Consider the following 25,385-nt stretch of genomic DNA (forward strand, 5'->3'; position numbering starts at 1 on the left):
TGCTGCATTTTAACAACACATACTAAGAGTAAATCATCAGGAGGACGCGACACCACCAACCAATCCCGGCGCTGGGGGTGGGGCATTCCGGAAAACAGGTGCAATAAAAAATAAGCATCGTAAATATACAGTGTATGGTAGGGACAGTGTAGCTGTACGTTTTCCGCCTCAGGGTTTAGTGGAGATTACAGCGAGTAAACAGATAAACTTTAGCGAAAGTATTTGAAAGAGTTCTTTCGTTATTCAGCCACATATTCAGAAATGGAGCAGAAGGACACGGAAATGAACGAGAAAGGAGTTTCTTCCTCCACCAGCGGAGTAGTTGTCCAAGTTCGCGAGAAGAAGGGACCGTTACGGGCGGCAATCCCTTATATGCCTTTTCCTGTGGCTGTCATCTGTTTATTCCTCAACACATTTGTTCCTGGACTCGGTAAGTAACGAAGAACCTTCATCCCAGACCAGATAAAGGCTGCTGCTTCCACAAGTGCCCTGTTTATTTTTGAAGTGGTATACGAAGCCCTGCTGGTGATGTCCCTTCAGAATAAATAAAGGCGTGTGGAATAAAAAATGCATGGCAACGTGAATAATAAAGCAATGTGAATTATGTATATTTTATATTAAATTTTCTACAATTATTAAACGTCTTATTAAATGTATATCATCTCATTTTCACAAATGATTAAGTTAATTATTAAGTGCATACCTTCATTAATTACTGTATTATATCTTATTTTCGAAAGGTGTGTATGTTGAGCATGTGTATATTTACTAGTGTGTGTATGTTGATTATGTCCTGTGATTTATATTAGCAAACCTTAGAACTATGTATGCGCATCTTTATAATTCCCTCCATAGGCAGCAACCCTGAAGCCTCTCTGTGAACCTTTAGACTGAGATGAATATGTCTCTTAACACTCTATATTTCAACTGAGACTGATCTCAGCGGTTTGTATTGTAAAACACTCATTGCTTGCCCCAGTGTTACATGACCTCAACCTTTGTGAGTACATTCACACATTTGAAGACCAGAAACAATTGTTGATTCTATCCTCTCCCTCTTTGTATCCAGGCAACACACTACTTTATTCTCACCTTTTTAAAGCAGCCTTCTCATCCATCTCAGTCAAGTATGCAACACAGCTGTCTGTGATTTCAGCTTTCTGCTTTGGTCTCTGGCATCCGGTGGCCTAATTGGTACTCTCTGTATCTGAAATTTGGACACGTGTGTGTAATTTCTGTGCTCTACTCCCTCTCCCCTTTCTCCTTTCATCCCGACATCTTCTTTTCCCAGTCGCTAGGTGGGAGTGGCATACCATAGGCCACTGAGGAACCATGAGAGAGACAACTCCTTTTTTTCATATAATATTTTTAGTGCAGTTAAAAAAATTGCATTGCCAAAGGAAAGGTCATCATGCCAAATGCCAAATGTCAGCTAGATGGGTAAAAAGCCCCCAGCACTTGGCTGTGGAGCAGTGGAGCTGAATTCCCTGAGTGATGGAGCACAATCCAGTATTTGAAGCTGTGTTTGTGATCCAAAACTAACCATCAACAGCAGCGCCTCACATTTTTTATGACCTCATGGCGCGCTGTCATCAAATCTTCACAGTAATGTTATAACATCTAGTTTAGAGCCTTCTGAGAAAAGTAGAGACTTCCAGTCAAAAGACTCTAATAATCCCTTGAATTATAGAAGGTTAAGCTAATAAATGAACATATACATATTGTATACAATCCAAAGATACACTTAACACTACCTGTATTGGCGTTGTCTGAAGAAAAATATGTATATCTATATTTCGTGAGTTTAAATTTGCAGCATCATTTGAAAACTGAAAAGCTGTCCTTCAAATTGTTTGAGGATTTCACAATAGAAAATGCTCCAAAATTACTTTTGGATAATACTAATTACTAATACAATTTTTACCTTGACTTCCATGGAAAGTTAATAAGATTTATTTCCTTCCCCTGTAAAGTTACTATTTTGGAGATACATGGTTTTCTTTGGACAGTGACAATATGGAAAATCCACTCATTTACACGGTTTAATTAGAAAATTATGAAAGCAGGACATTCAAAGTACCTAAAAATATTAGAACCTATTGTGTATATAGTAGTAACCAGTCCAGTGTTTTACCTCCCCATACCATTTCCAACATCTGAGCTGCATGGTATCAATTGATATCACATATCAATCCAGTACTACTGTCTGTTGAGGTTGTCATAACATGTAAAGTATAAAGTAGAAGTGAATGTACTCTAATGTGCCATTTTTAGAATTTGCAATAAAATAATACATTATAGTGGCTTAATATTTTGCATGTACTGACATAATGCCCTTAAAAAAAAGACTCCACAGTGGTAATGGTTTATTTTCCCAGTCAAGCTGAAAATAAATGGCTGAAAACAAATGCCTGCCCAGTTCTTCCTCTAGTATTGATCCTAGAATACATTAAATGACCATATCACTGCTTGGTTCCAGCGTCTGTTGACACAGATCCATCCCTTTGGGCCTTGTTATGTGTGACTTGATTTACGCATGCTCTGTTGGGGTTAGTGTTATCAGGGTATGGGAAATATGTAGTTTCCCTAGCCAAAGCTTCTTTGCTTTTCAGTAAAGGATGAAAATGTGTGACCTACATTGTCCTGACAGCCGTGTTGAGGGTGAGCTAAATGCATTCTGACTGCAATCTCCCACCTCTCTCCTGCTTTCCTGCTCATTCACCGGTGGCCCTCTGGTGTTTACAGCAATCTGGGCCAGTTCCACCAGGTTGCTCCAACCTTATTCATTTCCAGTAAGACATCTTCGCTAAGCCTCATGTTTCCAGCTTATCCCTGTAGATGTCTGGAAGGACATTTGAAACTTGTGCAAGACAGCTGGGGAGAAGTGTCCTTGCCTATCATAAGGAACAGTATTTTGAGAAAAAAAAAAGATGACATCATAAAAGGCTGAAGTTGCTAGTGATGGATTTTTAAACAACTCCTATGTAATTTACCCAGTATTTGCCCAAAGTTTCTTCTAAAATTAAGGGTATAAGTAAGAATATTTTTGCTCGCTTTTCTTTTCTGGATCATAAATGTCACTGAGATTCCTCCCAGATGTACTGTATACTTCTCATTCACTCTACAGAACAAAACTCCACAACTACAGCCCAGTTTCGGGAGGTTGTGTACCCCCCTGGCTGATGATTGGCAATGTGTATGTAAGCATAATCTCATGTGTGGCTGTTACAGAGCACCTCATTCACTTTTCAGTGGAGATCATGTGTGTGTGCATAATCAGCTTCAAACTAGCCAAATTCATGGAATTCAAAGCAGGGAATGTCAGCAAATTTTATGATATGTAGTCACTAATAAATATGTGTTTTTTAATGGTTCAGAAAAACCTCCCATGTAACAAACTTGCATGCAGGGCTGCCTTATCAGGCTGCTGCCTCTGGTGTGGGTCTGATTATCTCAACTAGAAACAACTGTTATGACAAGGGAGCCACATGTTTGGACATTGGAGGTGAAAGTGCCCAGAGCAGGAATGCCAAATGGCTCCTGCACAGATTCCCAAGAATAAGCTTGTGGGCACGCTCCTCTTCTATCCTTCAGTTGCTGATATTTGTGCTGCATTTGATGGGTGCTATATTAGGCTGAGACTGAATCATATTAATTTGCTCCTCATGTAGCAGATGTGCACCTTGGCTCCATAAGTGTCAGGAAAATCTGCCTCAGATATTAGCACCTAACTTACCGTCAGAATAAAGCTGTAATGCTGAAATGTGATAATGTTATAGACATGATGCTTTTTGCATGAAATTAGTTTTAAAATGTTTAATAGATTTGGTATTGGCACTTTGTCTAACAATCTCCAGTTTTTTGTAGCAATTTGCAATATGTTTAGCTTGACATCAAAGGTTGTATTTTATTTGAATATAAAACTGAATATTTAATAATAAAGTACTTCATAGGTCTGGCTTTTTAGTCACTTGTGCTTCACATGACTGACAATAGCCCTATTCTGACAAGATTAATTTTACTTGTGGACATGGGGTAAAGTAATTATTAGGGGACTGGGTGTGTACATCCCATTTCAGGAAAGATTCCTGAGCCTTTTTCCCAATATAAATCAAGTAGTAATAATACTCATAAGTTATTGAAAATTCAGTCACATAGTCACATTTCATAGTAAAGGAGTTTTTTCAAGGTTTTATTTTTCAGGAATGGAGGGGCTGGAGGAGGCATTTAGTGATGTAATATATGGCATAAATCAGATGAGTCATCCAAGTATGTGTTGTAAGTGTTGAAAAATGCAACACAATTAAATCCAAAAGATGACCTAAAGAATAACACTTGTACAGAGGAGTGAAATTTTTAGCAACTATAGGTAAGTTTGCACAGTAGCAGCATATTAGTTACATTTTTTGCACAGTATCAGCATACATGTTATGAATGTTTATCCAACTCATTAAATTACTACCATTAAATGGCTTATAAAAGTAATGAAGGATTATGTGTGAATGACATTTTAGCCATCATTTCAGACATTTTCTGTTATGAAGGACTAGAAGGTGCATTGTTCTCACAACAGCAGCAACAGTCAACACAGACTGCTGTGTCTGATCCACAGTGCGATGGCAGTGCGTGAATCAAGTAGCCATTCTCATCCAATCATAAAGATCCATCATAAATTATTGACGTCTGTTGGTAAAATGACATTACCCCAGCTCCCCATGTAAAATAAATCCCATCCAAATTGGCCTAATAATGTAAATTTTAGCATTAAATGACTAAAAATATTAATTAAAACATTTATTTATTAATTTAATTTATTTATTTATTTTATACTTTAAATCAATTTGTGCCTGGTTCCACATTTTACACTTTATCACCACACTTAGAACTATCATTTTCTATGGATAATGAGAAATATTTTGTTTTGTCTGCCCCTAGTTGAGATTTTAGTATCAGAAGAGGAAACATGATTAAATTAGATGGATTCACCAGAATTTAGGCAGTAACTATAATTAATTATGTTCTAACACCTACCCAGAAATTGTTACTGTGGCAAAGGTTGAACAACTACCTATTAATAATCTTGATTTCAGGCAAGAAATATCAGATTGGAGTCATTTTTCTGTATAGGTTTAGTAATAAATGCGACAGATGTCACAGCAGTATGAATAGTTGCTTTAGAGGGAACATCTATGATTGTGGTGAAACACTTTTTTATTATTTGGAATGGTATATTTGAGGAAAAATATATGACTGTTGACTGTACGTAGCTGAAATTTAATTGTCTGAGTTTTTATACACTGTTTAAATTATCACAGAAACTTTTCTGTCACTTGGGTTGTTTATTTTTGTTGCACTTTGCAGTAATTCAGTTAGCCGTCTCTTGTATTTGGAGATATTTCCACCTTAAGTAATCCATTCATTCATTCATTCATTGTCTGAAACCACTTACACAGTTTAGGGTTGCAGTGGGCCCGGAGCCTACCCGGAATCACTGGGCCCAAGGCAGGAACACACTGGAGGGGGCAGCAGTAGCTAATTTAAGTAGTTAATCTACCTACTAACATGTTTTTGACCGTGGAAGGAAACCGGAGCACCTGGAGGAAACCCATGTGGGCATGAGGAGAACACACCAAACTCCTCACAGTCACCCAGAGTGGGGCTCGAACCCACAACCCTGGAGCTGTGTGAGAGAGACACTACCTACTGCACAACCATGCCACCCTTAAGTAATCCAACACAGCAAAAGTAAATAAATTACCCACTGATGGAGCAGAAATAGAGCATTATCCTCTTCTTGGTTTGTGTTTTTCAACCTTTGGACTTCTCTCTGTTGTCTTAAAAGCCCCAAATACCTTTGCTCTGCCATTAGCAGAGAGAGAAAGCCTAGCATACCAAACAGAGACAATTTCTTTTACCCATTTACAGACACTGGGGCATCGTAAACACATAGACTGATTTCCAGCACACAAACAGACTTGAAAGCTAGCAAAGGGTGAGGAAACATCCATAGAATTTTATTAAAAAGTGTTTTTTTTTGTTGTTGTTGTTGTTTGTTTGTTTTTGTTTTTTGTTTTTTCAAGTAAAATCATGAAGGTCCTCTTTCCAGACTTTGCTGCTGACTTTTACAGGGAGAGAAACTGACAAAAGTGTTGATAGAAAGGTCACTGGGCTTCAGACCCTGAAAGAGACAAGTTCTTTGTCTCAGGCGTTGTTCTAAAGTCAGATATGGTTTAAATTAAATAAATGTACTGAATAACGTGTCCTGACAGTGTCCTGGTGCAGGCTTATTCAACAGCTCTATATCTTACACCACTTTTTCAACTTCCCAGCTGAAATCTAGCATAAGCCAAATAAAAACACAGAGTAAATCACAGGCCCTCAAATGTGCTCATTTGGGGAAATGTATAAGAAGTTAGATTTGTTGTCACTGTTGTTTCACAGTGATGTTAATGGTACTGCAGGCTTATTGTACAGTCCTTCTTGCTCTCTCTCTCTCTCTCTCTCTCTCTCTCTCTCTCTCACACTCTGTTTCCATGACAGCAGATGCTGTAGTGGCCAGCTAGTCTCGCCAGTCTCTGCTAAGATTAAAGATAACCCAGTTAGCCGATTCTTCCAAGGGCACTTTGCATGATAAATTGCTGTTCTCTTTCTGTTATGATCTAGACTGGTGGTTAGCAACAAGCCACATTTGCAAAAAAAAAAAAAAAAAAAAAATGCAAAACCCTTGTTTTGGTTATGATTTTATTTTTATTATCTTCAGTCATAAATTAACCTCAGAAATTCATTCCTTATAACTGCTTAAGGCAGCAAAATAATGCATCTGTTTTGTACTACAGACACTACTTCAAAATTACAATTCATAAATAGAGCTTCACAGCAGAACTCTCAAATCTCAAATCAAATCAATGACTCATCTTAAGACTGACCTTAAGCTCATCTGTGATTACTTATCCATTTAATGCAGCAGCATTTTTATAAAGGTTGTAATCAATGCAGCACACACTGGCAAATAGTTGATTAATCTATTTGAAGATGCACCCATTGTTGACAAATACATGAAAGCTTGAAATAATTTGAGATGCTCTGAAGCAGAGACATAGATTTTACAATCTCTTTATTTTAGAGATTGTAAATCTAAATTAAAAATAGGTCATTGCACATCATTTTATGTCAAATGTAATGGGATAATTGTCAAACATTGCATTTATCAATGTAAGATTGCAAAGAATGTATGTCTTTTACTATCTACTCTTATTGTGGTTATATATGTATTCCCTTTAAAATTCATCCTGTGGTCTGTGTTCTTTATATATCATAATACCATGGGATGCAAAAAAGGGCACAGAATGAAATTTAGTGATGCATAATTTAGATATAGCACAAAAGCTTTGCTGCCAGTGACTAGACAAACACGTGCACACTAATATTCTAATGATCCCCCAGTCAGTTTTTGCATCTTTACCAGAAGGTCTGAAACATTAAAGGAATTGTGCTTTCTTTCTTTCACATTGATTCCTATATATATATTTTCATTTTGTGCAGCCAAACACAGCCTACACTACCCACCCTACTGTTTATGATTTACAGGATGAAATTTATACATTTTTATGTTGTATGTATACTAAACAAACATATAAGTGGCAAACCTATACCAAAAAATATAAATAAGTGAATGAATAAAAACACCCTTATATAGTTAAACCACCAGAATTTAAAGAAATACTGTGATACTCATTTTGCTGCCCAGCCCTAACTGTAGTAAAAATAAAAATACTAGTCTGTGTATGGTAAGGTTGGACACCAATTTTAAATGAGTGTAAGCGTTAAGATATCATATGGCACTGTATAAGCAACTGTCATGCTACAGTGATAAATATAGCCATGTGGGCTTGGGAGTACTCCAGACAACTCTTGTCACTTAACAGATTCTGCCACTGCATCATGGAATGCAACCTAAAACTCTTCTTCACTTCTGTTTCAAGGAGAATGCATACATACATTTTATTTGGAGTCCAAGCTCATCTGAAATGATTCCAAAGACAGTAGAAACATGAGCTTTGGTCAGGAGAGTCCATGTTTCAGCTTATTTTTATGCATTTTCTGTGTGTATGGTGAAGGAGTCCATCCAGACTGTTATCAACAATAGGTGTAAAAGCCAGTGGACAGTAACGAAGTAAATGTAATTTGTTACTGTACTTAAGTATTTCTTTTTGTGTATCTACTTTACTGAAGGATTTCCATTTTGGGCAACTTTTTACTTTGACTCCATTTCAAAGTCAAATATCTTACTTTTTACTCCACTACATTATGAAAATCTGCCATTCCTTTTGGTTTATGTGTGAATAAAACTGTAACGTGTTGGAAAAAATCTCCCTGCTCTGCACAGCTCTCCGTGTGACACACAGCTCGGCACCATTGCCAGGAGACGAACAAACACAGTTGCTGCGCTAAAACAAGTGAAAATGTTTCTCTGCCTAAAGCCAATAATACCAAAGGCAAGCTTTGTTTTTCTCAAGTGTTGTGTGAATTTGAGACTGTAAATAATCACTTTCAGTTCTTAAAACCATTGTGAATTAACAAATGATTTGTACTGTATTTGAGTCATTAGTAATTACTATTCATTCATATACAATGTTTATTATGGAGAGGAATTATTGTCAAACTGAATAGCAATCACTACAGTAGGACAATGTGAAATGCAATCCACACACGTCATTGCTTTTCCAAACTAACATGAAGAATTTGTGCCAAAATTAAAAGCAAAACCACTATTACATTATTTTCACGTTGCTTGACCCCTTTACTAAAAAATAATACACAAGGATTTGCATTTTAAAAATTACATGCTGAATTAGTGTCAAAATTGAATACAGTCATCTGAAAATGTGATCAGTACACAACTGTATTGCTTTACATTATAAGGTACTTAAAAAAAAAAAAGTCTCTTTGTAATGAAATACATGTGAGATTTCTTTTTAACACAGATGTGCGGAATACGTGCCATAATGAAAAACAAATATTCATTACATTGAATATTATATTTTGTTTTGGCACATTCACAGCGCCAAAGAATGGAATACAATACTATAAAATACTATACAACACAAAAAAATAGGATAATTTAAGTGTAGTTTAAAGTGACTGCAGTATAAAGTGACTTAGTGATATTGTCCAGTTGCACCGAAATAATATATCAAATATCTAAATTAGCAGCATGAAGTGGTGTTGGGGGGAGGGACTAACAGTTTCACAACTTGTTCAGAAGTCTGATGGCCTGTGGATAGAAGCTGTTCATTAGCCTGTTAGTTCTGGCCTGGATGCTGCAGAATCTCCTGCCTGATGGCATTGTAGAGAACAGTTTATGTGCTGGATGACTGCTGTCCGGATCTTTTGGATTTTCCTTAAGCACAGAAAATGGTACATACGTGGTACATTCAGCAAGGCTGAAAGTTTGTTGCCTAGGATGGACTCTGCTGTCCATTCTCTTATTTGAGTATGTATGTATGTATGTAATTTCAAATACTAATTACCAACACTGAATCAAATGGCATAAAAATAGCAGTCTTTTGTTCTAATAAGTGTGTGTTTCTCAGCACCAGTTTTTTAGCTCCCCTTGTTAATGTCCATAATAACAATGTATTGAATCTTGGGCACACTAGGACCTGGGGGAGCTGCTACTGTTCCTTTTTCTACTCTGTTGGCTATCTCTCAATATTGCTTTCTTGACAGAATATGCACGCAGGGAGAAGGTGTAGTGAGTTTCCTGATGGCAAGTTTAATTTCAAGCAAAAATAAAGAAAAAAACATTAATTGAATGCCTGCTACAATCTTTAATTAACCAAATTGAAAAGTCACTGATGCACTAATTGAAATAGCATTATGCAGCAGAGGAAAACTTATTATTAAGGAACGCAAAGTAAACCTGCTGAAAAAGCCAGTTAAAATGTTTATGCATTAAACACTGCAGTATTTAGGGCAGACTGAATTGATGTTTATGTCTTTCCTGACATTATGACTGTGTATTTTACAGATACATGTATCTGTGAGTTAGTAGTTGTTCAAAACTTTTGTTTTTCTACTTGTAGATGGATATTCAAAACACTTTTGTAAAGGCAGCAACTCCTTCAAAGGCCAGTCTGGTGAAATATTTTTTTTTTACAATTTAAAGAAACCATTCTAATTATCTTTAACTGGCACTTAATTAAACAATAATAATAAAATTGATAAAAAATGTATTTCTGCTGTCAAATGTCAAAGATTCCCCTTTACCTTACTTTATGCTGTGAGGAGAGAAAGCCTTGCATACCGGACTGGGGCAGTTTTTTTTTTACCCATTTACAGACATTGGGGCTTTGTAAAAACACATTAGACCTGTTTGAAGCACACAAACAGACTGGACAGCTAGCAAATGATGAGGAAACATCCTTAGAATTTTACAAAAAAAAGTGTTTTTGATTATAATTGTAAATGTTGTGTTTAATGACAATAAAGAAACAACTCTTTTAAAATATAACAAATGATTTTAAAAAGTACCAAATGACCTACATAACATTGAATAACGAGGCATATAACAGTAGAGTTTTCAGTTGTATCTCCACATCTGATTGTTACACCCCACAAGTAACACTCAGCAGGGTTTTGACATTTGAGGCCAAAAAAGACCACACTGTTGCTAAATACAAAGGTATAAAGCTCAGTGCTTCAGCTACCTGTGGTAGTTTGATTTCTGGTGAGGTGCCCATAAGGTATGAGATGCATGAGATAGCTTCATCTTGTGCCTGCCATTCCATTCCTTTGATTTGTAAAGCTGTTGTGCAAATTGCTAATCAGTACAAAGGGCTCGTAAATGTATGACACTGACACCATTGATGTGATTACTAACTTAGATGATTTTCTGTTTCAGATAACATTTATGTGCCAAATAAGCAGGATATGCTAGCACAGTTCAATATCAATTTGCTTTAATCTGTATATATTGCCTTATACATGGGTAAGAATTACTTCATATATACATTTAATTTCCCCTCAATTTTATTTGAGTACTTCCTACAAAACACAGAACAGTCTGATATGTCACTACTATGTAAGCATCCCACATCCTATGACTTCCTGTTCATATGGCCATGAGTTGTGACAGCATCTGTCTTTTCTGAGTCACTGCATTTATGTCACCTCACTTTCAACCTTGAGCTGCTGCTTGCCCCTTTTTATCATCAGAAATTGAGGTCACTAGTCCCCTGTGGAATTTTCAATTTCCGGCTCAGTCACCACATAGGTTTCCTCTGCTGTTTCTGGCTTAAGGATTGGCCCCCTCCCCCATGTTTTCTCTCTCTCTCTCTCTCTCTCTCTCTCTCTCTCTCTCTGTGATTACATCCTGTAATCAGTTTTGTCAGTACTGAGGAAGAACCATGCTATCTACTTGTATCAAACTTCCCAAGAACTACTATTAGCCCAGAACTTCTCAATCGTCCATACACTTACTTACTTACTTACTTACTTGTTTGTTTATTTATTTATTATTTATATTGAAATAACACTGATGGACTATTTTTACATATTGATTTTTAATCCTATAGCAAAATAAATGGTTGTGGATGACATAATCAAAATATAGTCCATATTGAATTTTTTTATATTTTTAATTTTTAGTATAATTGCTGTATCTGTCTGTTGCTTTTTTCAAGCAAATTTTATATTTGTTACTATAGTACACCAGATTGTGATTTATTCCTATTTCTTGCTAGACAAGAAGAGAGAACAAATCAAGCCATTCACTCACAGCATCTTACAGCAACTAACAGTACTAACAACCTAAAATAACATTTTGTGCCAAGTATGAATTTTAAAGGCCTAAAAATCCTGAATATCAGGCAGTGAAATATTTCGATTTTAAAAATTTATTCTGAACATTTTCAAATATAATAGCATTAGCTACCAGGGATTGTTACTTATAATATAAAATGATGTTTCTTTATTTCATTGTCATTTATATAATTACACAAATATGTTATTCAATTTGGTAACTCGAACCTGGTGCTTAGGTAATATAACATGGTGTGTAAAACTTGCAGAGTGCTGACTGGACTGAGAAACTTGTCACTATAAACAATGAAATGCAGACATTTGAATAGTTCTCCAATCTAGACAAATTATCAAATTTTTTTAACTCACAATGGTAGCACATAAAATATGCCATAGCCTTTTTAAGAGGAACATATGTTCCTTTAATTTGTGGTCAACAGAATAATCCAGTGAGAGCTGGACAGTGCTGGAAAAGAAGAAAAAATACTGATCTGTCTAAACTAGAGGTGGGCGGATCGATCCAAATATTGATAATATCGATACCAATGCTTGTATTGGTATTGATCAATACTCGTGTAAAAAGATTGATACTCAAGCTTTTTGCTCTCCCGCTGCTCTCCTGCTAAAGTCTGTATGTGAAGGCATGAGTATATTGAGAGGGTGGGAAGGCAAGAAACCCAAACCTCTGAATCTGTGTCAGGCTGAGTTGCATATTCATAGATTGAGTTAATATCAGATTTGAAACCCTGGTTCTGAGAGGGTTTATAAACGAGGCTTGTGTTTGTTCTAGGCAGTGAGAGTGGCAGAGGGTGCTACAGCCTTAGATGGTGAGAGTAGGGGCCGGTGATTGATTGTGTGGGACTGCCAGGAGATTCTGTACCCGACACACAAGGCATCAACTCTGCTGGGCTAATGTTGACAAACATTCTCACCACTAGTCGTGTGGAAGAAGAGTTGTTGGCAGAAGAAGGGGGAACTGGAAAAGAATGGTGGGGGCCTCCCTCTAGCCTCCTATTTTAGTACATCTGTGTCCAGTGGGAGAGAGTTGGGTTTCAAAACCAAATGACGTCTAGCTGCAGACAAGTGATTCAACCTTGCTCTTTTAATATGAATAATTGAGTAGTGACAAGTCTCCAACATTCACTTTTTTGAGTGCTTCGTTCTCAAGCACCACTCAGACATGGAGGAGATGATTATTCACTCCACCGCTAGCCAGATTGACGAGTGCTAACTCATATGAGACAATAGTGGGTGTTCATTTTTGTTTTTTATTCCTCCTAGCAACTGCAAGGGTCATTAATGCTATTTTTATTCAAGTTGCTTACATAACTGAGGTGTTATAAACTCACTATGTAGAATCACTGTAAAATAACTCTGTGCCAGAAGGATACCTAAAAACAAGCGTTCCTGTCTAAGGCAAACCATGCTAAATGAGCAGTCTCCTCCTCATGGAGAAAAGAGGAGCAAACTGGATAATTAACCTCCCACACTTGGACTTGGTGCTGTATGAAGGAGGCCTGGGGAAAATTACAGTTATCTGGAACCTAATTCACAGAGAGAAAGACCCCTCAGCGGGTCTCTGTTTGTCCCTTCACACTCCTGCACAGCACTGCTGTAGCTCAAGGGGCAATGGAGTGTGCTCCTAGTCATGTCACAACCATGGAGTGAAATGCATGGCGAAAATCTAGACAAATGCATACAGACACACACACACATACATACATATATGTTTGTTTTTTAATCATTGCTTTCCAATTAAAAACATGATTTTTTTTTTTCGATTCTATTTTCAGCTAAGTTTATCATTTGAACACAGCAGCAGTCTTTCACACTAACAAATAGAAGTTCTCCAAAATAACAGGGAATAAAATCTTTTACATTCACTTCCATCAAACCTTAAAAAGGTTTTTTCCTTCTCCTCTAAAGTTACTATTTTGGGAACCTTAAATCCCTACATTCAAAGGGTTCTGTAAGCGATGACATAGAAAAAACATGTTTGGTTCCATAAAGAACAATGTTTGTGAAAGGGATGTGTGACTGTGAAGAACCTTTTAAAGGTTTAAAATCCATCACTCAAACTTAAGGTTCTTTATCCCTTTAAATGTATCAGCCAAAATGTTTCTTTATGGAACCAAAAAAGGTTTCTTCTAAGGCATCCCTCAAATAAACGTTTATTTTAAAGAATGTTTTCGGAATGGATTAGTTCTATGTGAGAAGCTGGAGTAATATAATGGAAAAATGAATAAGAAATCTTGGTGAAAATAATAGAGATGGGTGTGGCTACTCAAATCACATATTGCCATCACACAGTAGGCGGTTTTCCATCCACTGAGTTTTTGCAATTTATGAAAATGTGCATGAAAAAGCCTGGATGGACAATGGCAAAAAATATATATATATATTGCTGAAAGAGTTTTACCCTCAGACGTACGGTGGCCCGCTGAGTCACATCGCAACAACATTTGCAAAGCAAACAAAAGGTCAGAGCACAACAGCATTAAATAGAATGCAAATACATTACAAAAACACAGCATTAAAAAAGCGTTGCATAAACTCAGAAAACAACAGCAAAAAACAAAACGCTGCATTAAAAAGAACGCTGCATTGAAAAAAATACTGCATTGGAGAACAGCTCACACTGGAAATGCTTGGACTACTTACTAGAAATAATTTTATGTAGCATGGGACTTGACCAACCATTAAAAATCATTTAAAATTATGGGGAATTTGGATGCAATTTGCTTAACAACTATACAGGAAAATAACTTAATATTTCATAGGTACATAGTATGGTAAACACTGAACTGATATCTGTTGGTTGTATGGACTACTTATTAGAAATTACCATTTTATGCTGCATGAAATCTGACAAATCTTTAAAAACAATGGACAATTACTGGGATTTTGGATGCCATTTACTTAAAAAACTAAACAGTAATATCACCTCATACTTCATAAGTACATAGTATGGTAAACACTGAACTGATATCTGTTGGATTTATGAAGCATTTTTTAGAAACATTCATGTTATAAGCCACTAAATTAAATTAAATTAAATTATGGGCTTGCTTTCAGGTCTTCAATGCGCTGAGTATTACCGCTCAGTCACTACTATCTGTGCACTAAAATCTGACGTGCGGCTAGTTTAACTGTGTTTCTCAAACTGGCACCGAGAATAGCTCATACCAGGATGTGCTTAAGTCAAAAAGGTGAGAAGTGGTGGATAGAAGTTCATCCCTGAGGACCTGATTACGATAAGCTTTCTGGTATACAAACTTCTATTTGTAAAGTCGACATATACAGTGCCCCTTGCAGCTGTGGGCATTTCCGGTGTGAGCTATTTTCAAATGGACCGTTTTTTTTTTTCAGTGCACTGGTTTTTTTTTTCAATGCACCATTTTTTTCAATGCAGTGGTGGAAAATTTTGAATATTGCTCTTGTTTATAAATACTGTGCATGCGAGGTTTAAAAATAATAATTTTAGCTTGTTGTTATAGAAAGATAAGTAACAAGAGGCATATTTCTGTCTGAGAAGCCCGTGGGAGCCCCTGGCTGATTAATTTACCCCCGACTCTCCTTCCTCTTCTCTCCTTCTTATTTTAGTGCATGCATGGAATATAGTATACACAAAGGAGCACTGAGCAAAAGTCAGAGACCACACAGCATTTTACTTTTCACTTAAAATATTAAGAACAAATACTATACCACAGAAATGACACAGACGATCCATAAAAAAATATGAAATCAAGCTTTTTGATATAAAGTGTGTTTTTGATATAAACAACTCACTCAGATCTCTCTCCTGTGCCATTTCGGTGCTATCCCTGATCATGGGGTCCAACGTTATCTGATGTTTATTTGCAAAAATGCATTGGATGGGAACACACATTTTGCATTTTTTTCTGCTGATACAGTGGAACCTCTACTAATGAACGCCTATACCAGGGGTCGGCAACCTTTACCACTCATTTTACACAGTAAAGAAAACACTGGGAGCCACAAAATCCTTTTGAAATTTTACATGAAATAACACTGCATATAACAGGTTTTTTTTTGCCTTTGTGCTATGTATAAACAAACTATACTTTTTTACATTTATGAAATTAATGAATGACTGCAGAAAAATGAAATAACATTTCTGCATGCAACAAAACATTTTTAACTCTGAAAAAAAGACGCCGGATTGACGATTAAGTAAAATACTCAATGTCTATTTGAGTCATTGTAGTAATGGGGAAAAAAATGCCAAACTGCAGTCAGCTGTCTGGCGGGTTGCCGACCCCTGGCCTATACTAACGAACTTTCCAAGATACGAACCGGGCATTTGAATATTTTTGGCCTCCACTAACGAACCATGACTCTAGAACCGAACACGAGGCTCCGCCGAGACGGCGGTTGGAAATGGCCACTGACCCCAATAGGCAAGTTTCCCAGCGCACCCAGACTTGAGTGAGCTTTTAAGATTAGCAAATTGTAGTTTTAGCAATTTAGCATTAGTGTAAATAGCAGACATCGAAATTTGTGCTAAGTTAAGCCGTATCTACGCTTCGTCTCCCCAAATTCACCCATCCCCACCTCCCGTCATACAGCCAGTGCCTGTGTTACTCCTCCAGCCAGTCGTTACGCCTTCAAGGTAGCGATATGTAACCACTTAAAACTTTTTTATTTCTTTTTTATTACTGTTACCACTGTATTTCTTTTTTATTTTTAGTAATGCTACATGTATTTTTTTTTACTAATTTGAGATTTGAGACTAATTTTAATTTTTGTAAACATATATCAGTGCAAAAAGGGTGAATTTCAGGGTGGGCTGGAACACATTAATTGCTTTTCCATTATTTTAAATGGGGAAAATTGACTCGAGAAACAAACTTTTCCACTTACAAACCAGGTCACGGAACGGATAAAGTTCTTGGTAGAGGTTCCACTGTATTTCTTTATTACGCAAAACATATGCGAAGGTTTTGGTTAGAAACCCACCTAGTGTGGATCATACACACCAAAGCTAGTGGAGTTTTTATACAGTGACAACTATCTGCTTTCCCACCATAGATATTCAGCCCTAAATGACCTGGTCCAGTTAGAGAAAATCCAGTCAGGAACATAACATATAATTGCATTATGATCCTGCATATTGTTGAAGCCTTGTAGCCAAATGTTCTGTAGTTAACAACTGAATGTCAAATCAAATTATATTTTCAATTACATTTCAAAATATTTCAAGTTTATAAAAAATTATAACTAACAAATACCATAAATGTCCTTTTCTAATTTCAAGTAAAATTTACAAGTAAAACAATACTTTTGAAAAAAAAAAAGCATATGTAAATAAAATGTCTAATGACTTGTCTTGTAGTTGCATTTGTCTTTACGGCTTTCCCATAACCAGCAAACTGATTGGCTCTTATTGTTAGAGGGTAGGACTTGATCCATCAACAGCAAGCTGGTTTTCTCTTTAGGCTAAAGGACTGGACTTTATCTGTAAATAGAATCCATGTTCAGCGTAATTGTTATTTATATATATATATATATATATATATATATATATATAGTTTCTGGTTTTATCTCACACAACACTATTGTCCCGATAGCGTCCCAAAAGAGCTTTTATCACATCTCTTGGGCTATATTTACTGGCCCCAGGACAGTGGTGTCTTGAGTCCTGCCCTGTGTATGTCACTCCTTCTAGGCACAGTGCTCATCATAATGCACAGATCTGATTGACTCTGAAGCCTCATGTGTGATATTCAGAAACACATGCAATTAGTTTCTGAGTTTCCTGCAGAGCTAAACCTGAACCATAATGACCAGAAGAGGCACACCACTTAAATAAAACACTCTGTCCAAAATTAAACAGTTCTTAATAGTTTATCAGTTACAGGTCCAGGTCCGGATAGGACAGTGTCTGTGTCTGGACCTGAAGTGCAGGCAGCCTATTCTTGACCTTCAAAATAGATAACAGGTGAGACATTGGCAAAAACTTTACTAATCCTTCACATAATTATTATAACTGATATTATAAACAGTTTAATAGTAATTTAATGAGAAAGAAACACACTCGTATCACATCTGTAGCTACTCTTGTGAACAAAACCTAGCTACAGCTACCAAAAACTCTTCTCCACTGAGTGATTTAGGTCGTTCAGCAGCTGAGCTTAGCCTCTTATTGAATTGTAAATTTCATCAATAAATGCCTCCTCCTGAAGAACCACCAAAAAACATTCTCCACTCTCAAGAAGAACCACAAAAAGCTTTATCCCAGGATAAGACATATGTCATATTCAGCCATATGTCAATTCGAACTGGATTAATTGAATCTGGGGTTATTACTCCTCTTCATGTTACAGTAGGTAAAGGTTTTTTAGATATTTTCTGAAACAGGAGCCTGCAATCTGGTAAAATGACTGAAATTGTCTATTCAGATGGGATTAAAACCACTGGGATACTCAGATAATAATTACTTACCAATGTCCACAGGTAAAACTAATCCTGTCTGAATAGGGCTTAAGATTCTCTATCCACAAGAACATAAAGCATATGTTTTCTCAATATAACTTTTGCAAACACCACTGTGTTAAGATACAGGCATAAGATCAAGATGTCACCTCTGGATTTTTCACAGCATGACACCTTTAAGTTATTTAATATAAATTTTTGAGGCATTTAATATTTACGTTAGACGTTAGACTGACACCATATGGCCAAGAGAAAAATGTGTTTATTGTCTTAGTAATTCAAACTTTATTTCATGTTTAAGCAAGCAAAAGAGGAACATTGTTCAGTGCATTGTTTATTGATACTAACTTGTCTTGAATAATTATATTTATGGGTCTGGCTAAAGTCAAAATGTATGCTAAGCTTTTGTATACACACACATGCATATTCATTCATTCATTCATTCATTCATTCATTACCTGTAACCGCTTATCCAGTTCAGGGTCGCAGTGGGTCCAGAGCCTACCAGGAATCATTGGGCGCAAGGCGGGAATACACCCTGGAGGGGGCGCCAGTCCTTCAAAGGGCAACACAGACACACACACACACACATTCACTCACACACTTACACCTACGGACACTTTTGAGTCGCCAATCCACCTACCAACGTGTGTTTTTGGACTGTGGGAGGAAACGGGAGCACCCGGAGGAAACCCACGGGGAGAACTCACCAATCCTCACAGACAGTCACCCGGAGCAGGAATTGAACCCACAACCTCCAGGTCCCTAGAGCTGTGTGACACATGCACATGTTTTTTTTTTTTAACACTTAGTTCTCAAATGTAATGGTTTAGTCATTTGGTGTTTCATGACAAACACCAGGTCTCATGCAAAAAAAAAGAATGCATTCTAGCCAAATTTCCAAACTCACCACTACATTCCACATTAAATTGTGGTCCAGTCCACCTTAGATTCTGCTGTAAATATGTGTAGTAACAGTAAATTCCACGCAAAGACAATGTTATATTTGTCTAATTTTTGCTTTTTTGCCATACTAATTGAAATCTTTTTGTGTACATCTTCATATTGTCTTTAATTCTTTACAGTAAATGCTCTATATACATTCTGGAAAATGTAATGTAACAGAATATGTTACAAAATACATTTTAATGCATATATTTGTATTCTGTAAAGGAACAATTTTTAAAGTAACCCTCCCTAAAATTAATAAATGGCACACCATAAGAAAGAAAGTAAGATTTGCATGTGTGTAAGAGCAAAAGAGAAGAATGTGGGAGGAGAGCTTAAATGGGGTTCCTCACATCACTGTCAGTAATTAGGGTGCCATTATCACCCGACCCGTTAAGCTCTGTTAGTCACACACACAAGTAATGCCCACTCAACTATACAGATGGAAACAGAGAGAGACAGCAGAACAGGCTGGAACATGTTATTTCGAGTAGCGTTTGTTCAGAAAAGGCAATTATAATCTTGTAAAGCATTATTATCAGTCTAAGCAGTACGCTCTCAGCATCCTTGTCTTTCTGAGCTCTAGGTTATGAGTGTGATCTTGAAGCCGAGTAGAAGACTGGGCCAAAAAAAAGCACTGTAGGCGAGATGAGATCACCATCATTTAAAAAATAGCCCTGCATTTCTTGGCAATTGCCCCCAGCCCTCAAAACCCAGCTCACTCTGTTATTCTGAGCTCTGCTTTTACAGATCACAGATCAGAATTTAGTTGAGTTTGGTTGGTCCTTTCCCCCACAGAGGAAGAGAAATTTCTGCAAATGCCAAAATAAGATGACTGGGATTGCTGTGCAATATGATTTATCATCTGTTAAACTTGCAGTTTGAATGCATTTGTTGTGATCTAAGTAAAATGTAATTACTGAACATTATATTGTCCATATTTGTATTACAGATGACATAAGAACCGGTGCCTTGGTTCCAAGCTGATTACAGTATCTACAGTACTAGTAGGGACAGCAAATCAGTTTTTTTGGGTATGGATATCAGGACATTAGCAGCAAAAAATAATGGGAAATTTGATTCCAGTCTCAGAATCTTCCACAAAGTGAGTTTACCACACTCATTTACTTTGTGTGAATTTCTTCCTGTGGCGTAGTAGAATATTGAATTTGAAAGCATAGACACTTCTAAATGGCTCATCTGTCTAAGTGTTGGACCTATTCTCAGAAGACTGTGAGCTTGAATCAAAATAATGTGATAAGCCTCAGAGGATGTATGTGCTAATCTTCACCCTCCCAGCTTGGAAGCATTGTTATGTATGGAGGAGTCTTAGATATGAGGTGGAATTGGCAGTGACTAAAATGGGGAATGGTAAAAATTTAAAAGCTGATGTTGAAATGCTTATTGTAAGTCAGGTGATTCAATTTAAATTAGTTCTATTTGAAAGATAAAATCTTGGTGTCAGTATTTTAATAAACATACCAAAACAACAATCACAACAAAATCAGTAAAATATTAGCTTTTAGGTAAAGCTTTGATAAACAATGACCAGTTTATTCATTCATTTATTCATTATCTGTAACCGCTTATCCAGTTCAGGGTCCAGAGCCTAACTGGAATCATTGGGCGCAAGGCGCGTATATACCCTGGAGGGAGCGCCAATCCTTCACAGGGCAATACACACACTCATACATTCACTCACACCTACAGACACTTTTGAGTCGCCAATCCACCTACCAATGTGTGTTTTTGGACTGTGGGAGGAAACCGGAGCACCCGGAGGAAACCCACGTGGACACAGGGAGAACACACCAAACGCCTCACAGACAGTCACCCAGAGTGGGAATGGTGTGACTGCGCCACCATGTCGCCCTAAATTAAGATTTCTTCTTATAATTCATTTATATATCACTGTAAATCAGTGGAACTCTGAAGTGATAAAGCATTATTCATCATTTTTGTGATGAGAGGAAGTGGCTATTTTGATCCAGAACTATTCAGCCAACATCAGTTACCTACCTCATTCTTGTCTTTGTGGCTGAAGTTCATAAAATCATCACAGAAATGCCCTAGAATCTAGCCCAAATCCTCCCAGAAAAATAGAAATTGATATTGCATCAAAATTAGACAAAATACCTAAGACCATTTATTTCAAGGAAAATGTATAATGAGAGGGGCTAAGGAACAGTTAGAATTATTACCCTGGTTTTAAAGCTAGGGTATGTTATTTTGTAGAAACCAGTCAGTGTGGGTGGGGCTGGAAAGAAATCCTACTACAAAGTCCCACACCATTCTTTCAGCCCTCCTTCCAAAGCTAAGTTACACATGACTGTATACGCAGAGATTAGTAAACACAGAGAGAGCGCTGAGAGAATAATATTTGTTGTACCTATAAATAAACACAAATAAGCCAGCGAACTACACCACCTTAACTTATGTCCTGTACAGTATATAACATAAGATAAATACCACCAACTAACACTCGCTCAAACTACAGCGCAGATTACGAATGAGAAACACAGCCAGGTGTTACAAAACAACAGCTATTCTGGCTACATAACACAGTTAACTTTTAAACACACACACACAAATCCCACATAAACAAAATGATAAATTATATAATTACCTGTCTAGTAGAAAAACAGCTACATCATTTGCCATGCCTTTCTGTGCTCTTAGAATCCTCCACTGTTGGAAAGCTCCACTGATGTCTTATATTCTACTCTACTCTACTGATATTTAATTTTTATTGAATACCATCTCTGCCATTTTCTAGCACTCAGTGGTGCTAGTATGTATGTATGTATGTAGCCTTGCATGCGCTAACGAATACATGTTTAAGTCCGGTGTGAGGGCATGGATTTTGCGTATGTAAGTAGATTGTCAGTTAAGCCATTCAATCAGTTTCTTTGGTATGAAAGGAAGGAATGGATGAAATATTTATTTTTATTAATATTTTTGCTATTTTTTGCCTTATATACACAACAAATATGTTTCTTTGTGTAATCAGATATTTAAACTTACTGGCTGTTATCAGGATGTTAAGAGTATTTTGAGAAATATAACAAAAAAAAAATTAAGACAAATCACCCACCCTAGTTGTTACTATAAAAAGGATCTGGCAACTAGAATCCTTGGTGATATAGTATGGTTTAATTGTATTTCCCATCGAATACTACACAGCACAGCAACCTCTGTGGGGGATCCATTTTTATTTTATTTTAATGTGTGTTTTTTTTTTTCTTTCAGTATTTTAAATGGTGATGTGGGTCTGAGGTCAGTACTGCATGAATCATGGATGGGGAAAAAAGCCATGTTCATAAAAATAAATTTGATGCTTGCTTAAGGAATATATGACTTGCCAAGACTTTTTGCCAAGATAGTGTATTTGTGGTGAGCATACGTCTTTTGCAGTGGGGATGAGGTATCATTTTTGGAACTGAAAGAAACTGTAGAGTGATATAAAGAATTACTTGTTTGTCGGGAGCATGCACACTATGGGTCTGTCCCAAAACCTATTGAGCTGTCTGACTAGAGAGTATTTTATGTCATAGTGTGCATAATGAGGTATCTAAGAATTGGGACAACCTATGGGTCGGGATTATCGGTATCTGCTGTCCAATAGTGTTAGCTATGTTACATTGGTTGTACTACTTATTGTGGTGCCTTGCCAGATTTTTTGAGTGCACTGAAAATTCTGCACTAGGTTTTCGGACACTCATACAAAATGGCGGAACCCAAAAATAGTACACTATATAGTGAATAGGGTGCAATTTTGGACATGCTGCTAGTGAGCTATCTAACGAGAAAGAATTTTATGTCATAGTGTGCACACTCCCAACACGTAAGCTGTCCCAATTCTTAGATACCTTATTATGCTGTCTACAAAGATATCCCGTGTCCGACAATGGCTCCCTATTCACTATTCCCTATATTATTCACTATATAGTGCACTATTATAGGTAACTGAATTCAGGAGAGTAGTGAATGATTTAAAAAACGACCTCATGCGGGTTTTCACCAAACAACGGAGTGGATTATGGGTTATTTCTTATCTGCTAGTGCACATGGGTTGTACACTACTTTTTGCAGCGCATTGTGGGATTGTTTCAGTGCATTGATAATTGTCCACTATGTTTTCGGCCACTACTACAAAATGGCGGAACCCCAAAAATAGTGCACAATATAGTGAATAGGGCATTTTCGAACACAGCTATGTAAATCTGGCCAAATTTTAAGGCAGCATCGAACCCTGAATCCCATGAAGCAATGCCAGAACAACTCACATATATTTCGCTCTTCTCCTAATGTCAAAATAGTTCAATTCGTGATAATTTGTGCGGGAGCAATCCGTGACGCAATCGCTTTCTAAATAGAGCCTCTGAATAATCTGCCTGATGAGGACAGACGACCGTTAGAACGTTGTCTTCTTAAACAGCTGTCTGCAGTCAGTGCCTACCTAGGCAGCTCATTAGGTTTTGGGACAGACCTTATGATGTAAAATTCTCTGTAGTTAGACAGCTCACTAGGTTTTGGGACAGACCCTAGTGTTCTTTTAAATACGTGCAAATGGTTTTAATAATAATTTTACCTTATTTACATTTCACTACAGACTATGACACCTGTAGTCATGTTGTTTATCATGTTAGATTGTATTAAGGAAGGCAACACAATGATGGTAACAATCTGAAGTTAACATTCTCCTTATATCTGTATGGGTAGGTACTTTCGTCTCAGCCTTCACAGTGCTGTGTGGTGCAAGGACAGATCTGCCGGACCGACACGTGTGCTGTGTGTTCTGGCTGAACATTGCTGCAGCCTTCATCCAGATCCTCACTGCTGTGGTCATGGTGGGATGGATTATGAGCATATTCTGGGGCATGGACATGGTTATCCTTGCAAGTGAGCATCCTACCAGGCCTCAAGAAACACACACCATTTCCTAATGCTAGACCAGATTTAAAGCATAGTTGTCCCACAGGATATTTTGTATTCTCTCTACCTTTAGTTGAATATTCTAAAACACACAAAAAAATAGCATATATTTATAATTGCATATGACTAAGGTGAGAAAGCCTTAGGCCATGTTTTAATCAAAGGCACCAACATCTGCATGATGCCTCTCATTTCTCGTTCCTCCTACTGTTTTAAATGTGTCTCTCCTGTTCTCAGTTGAGAATCTGGAACACTTTGAACAATCACAATTCCTACTGTATGATTGTAGGGAGCAGATGGAAAGCACGATAATTGCTATGTGCAGGCTGTTGAGGCAACTCCCAGAACTATCTCTCGTATTTTTTTGTGTAACAGCTGTACCACTGTTGAATAAAATTCCCCCAAACATATTTCAAACTAACTGTGATCTTCTTCAAACATGACTGCTGCTTTCTTCCTAGTGAATTCAACTGGGGATTTTTTAAAAGATTTAATGCTATTTTCATATACTGCCAGGATTAACTTTAACCATTTTCTGGTTTCTGTTTCATGCTACCCCACTCTCAAATCTTCAAGTCTCTGAAGGTAGGTGTGTTTTGACTGTTTTTTTCACAGCACCTTCACAGACTGCTTTAAATATTGCTTTAAATAATAATTTTACCATAAATTAATCCACTCTCTCTCTGTAGCATGTGTATTGTATTTTTGATTGCCACAGTTTGCATTTCATTATGAAAGCCCTGTTTCAGTGGGATGGAATTTACTTGAGGTCCTTTTGTAATTTAATCTTTTGCTGGCTGTTAGGTACTGTGCTAATGTAAACACTTACAACAAAGTCTATTTTAATTCTAGCAGGATACATATTTCCTGTGTCTTTTGTTTGTTTGTTTGTTTTTTCAGGCAAATGCCTGAAAAAAGTATTTCACCCTGTATTTAGTCTTGCTGATGCATTTGAAGAATCACTGAACTATGACCTTGTTCCAGATAGTAAAAAGTCAATTCTATATTCTCAGAAATATTTTAAGGATAAGGAGAAAACAAAACCATTAAGAATAACAAGCTTTTATTGGCAAATTAGAAGAACACTACATAATATATTTACCATAATATTCCATCATGAAAATCATTAAACCAAGACCCTGAAATGGATAAACAGAAAAGATGATGATGATGAAGATGAAATCATTACAAATAGTGTCTCTGTTATTGCTGCTTCAAGCTCAGCACTGCAGGAACTACTGTTA

At 36.9% G+C, this 25,385-nt stretch overlaps 1 protein-coding gene across 1 annotated transcript; it reads left to right on the top strand.

The window, feature by feature from the left end:
* On the top strand, positions 1 to 24,296 carry stum (stum, mechanosensory transduction mediator homolog). Its single transcript, XM_066677778.1, has 2 exons — positions 1 to 430; positions 23,929 to 24,296. Exons 1-2 carry the CDS (start codon positions 262 to 264, stop codon positions 24,150 to 24,152), a joined length of 393 nt encoding a protein of 130 aa, XP_066533875.1. The 5' UTR covers positions 1 to 261; the 3' UTR covers positions 24,153 to 24,296.
* Positions 24,297 to 25,385: the final 1,089 nt, after the last annotated feature.

Source organism: Hoplias malabaricus, chromosome 7 (assembly GCF_029633855.1).
Source record: "Hoplias malabaricus isolate fHopMal1 chromosome 7, fHopMal1.hap1, whole genome shotgun sequence".
Classification (NCBI taxonomy): Eukaryota; Metazoa; Chordata; class Actinopteri; order Characiformes; family Erythrinidae; genus Hoplias; species Hoplias malabaricus.

Coding starts and splice junctions, on each gene's coding strand:
- stum (XM_066677778.1), top strand. CDS start 262: ATGGAGCAGAAGGACACGGAAATGAACGAGAAAGGAGTTTCTTCCTCC. Junction 431..23,928: donor CACATTTGTTCCTGGACTCG/GTAAGTAACGAA, acceptor CTGTATGGGTAG/GTACTTTCGTCTCAGCCTTC.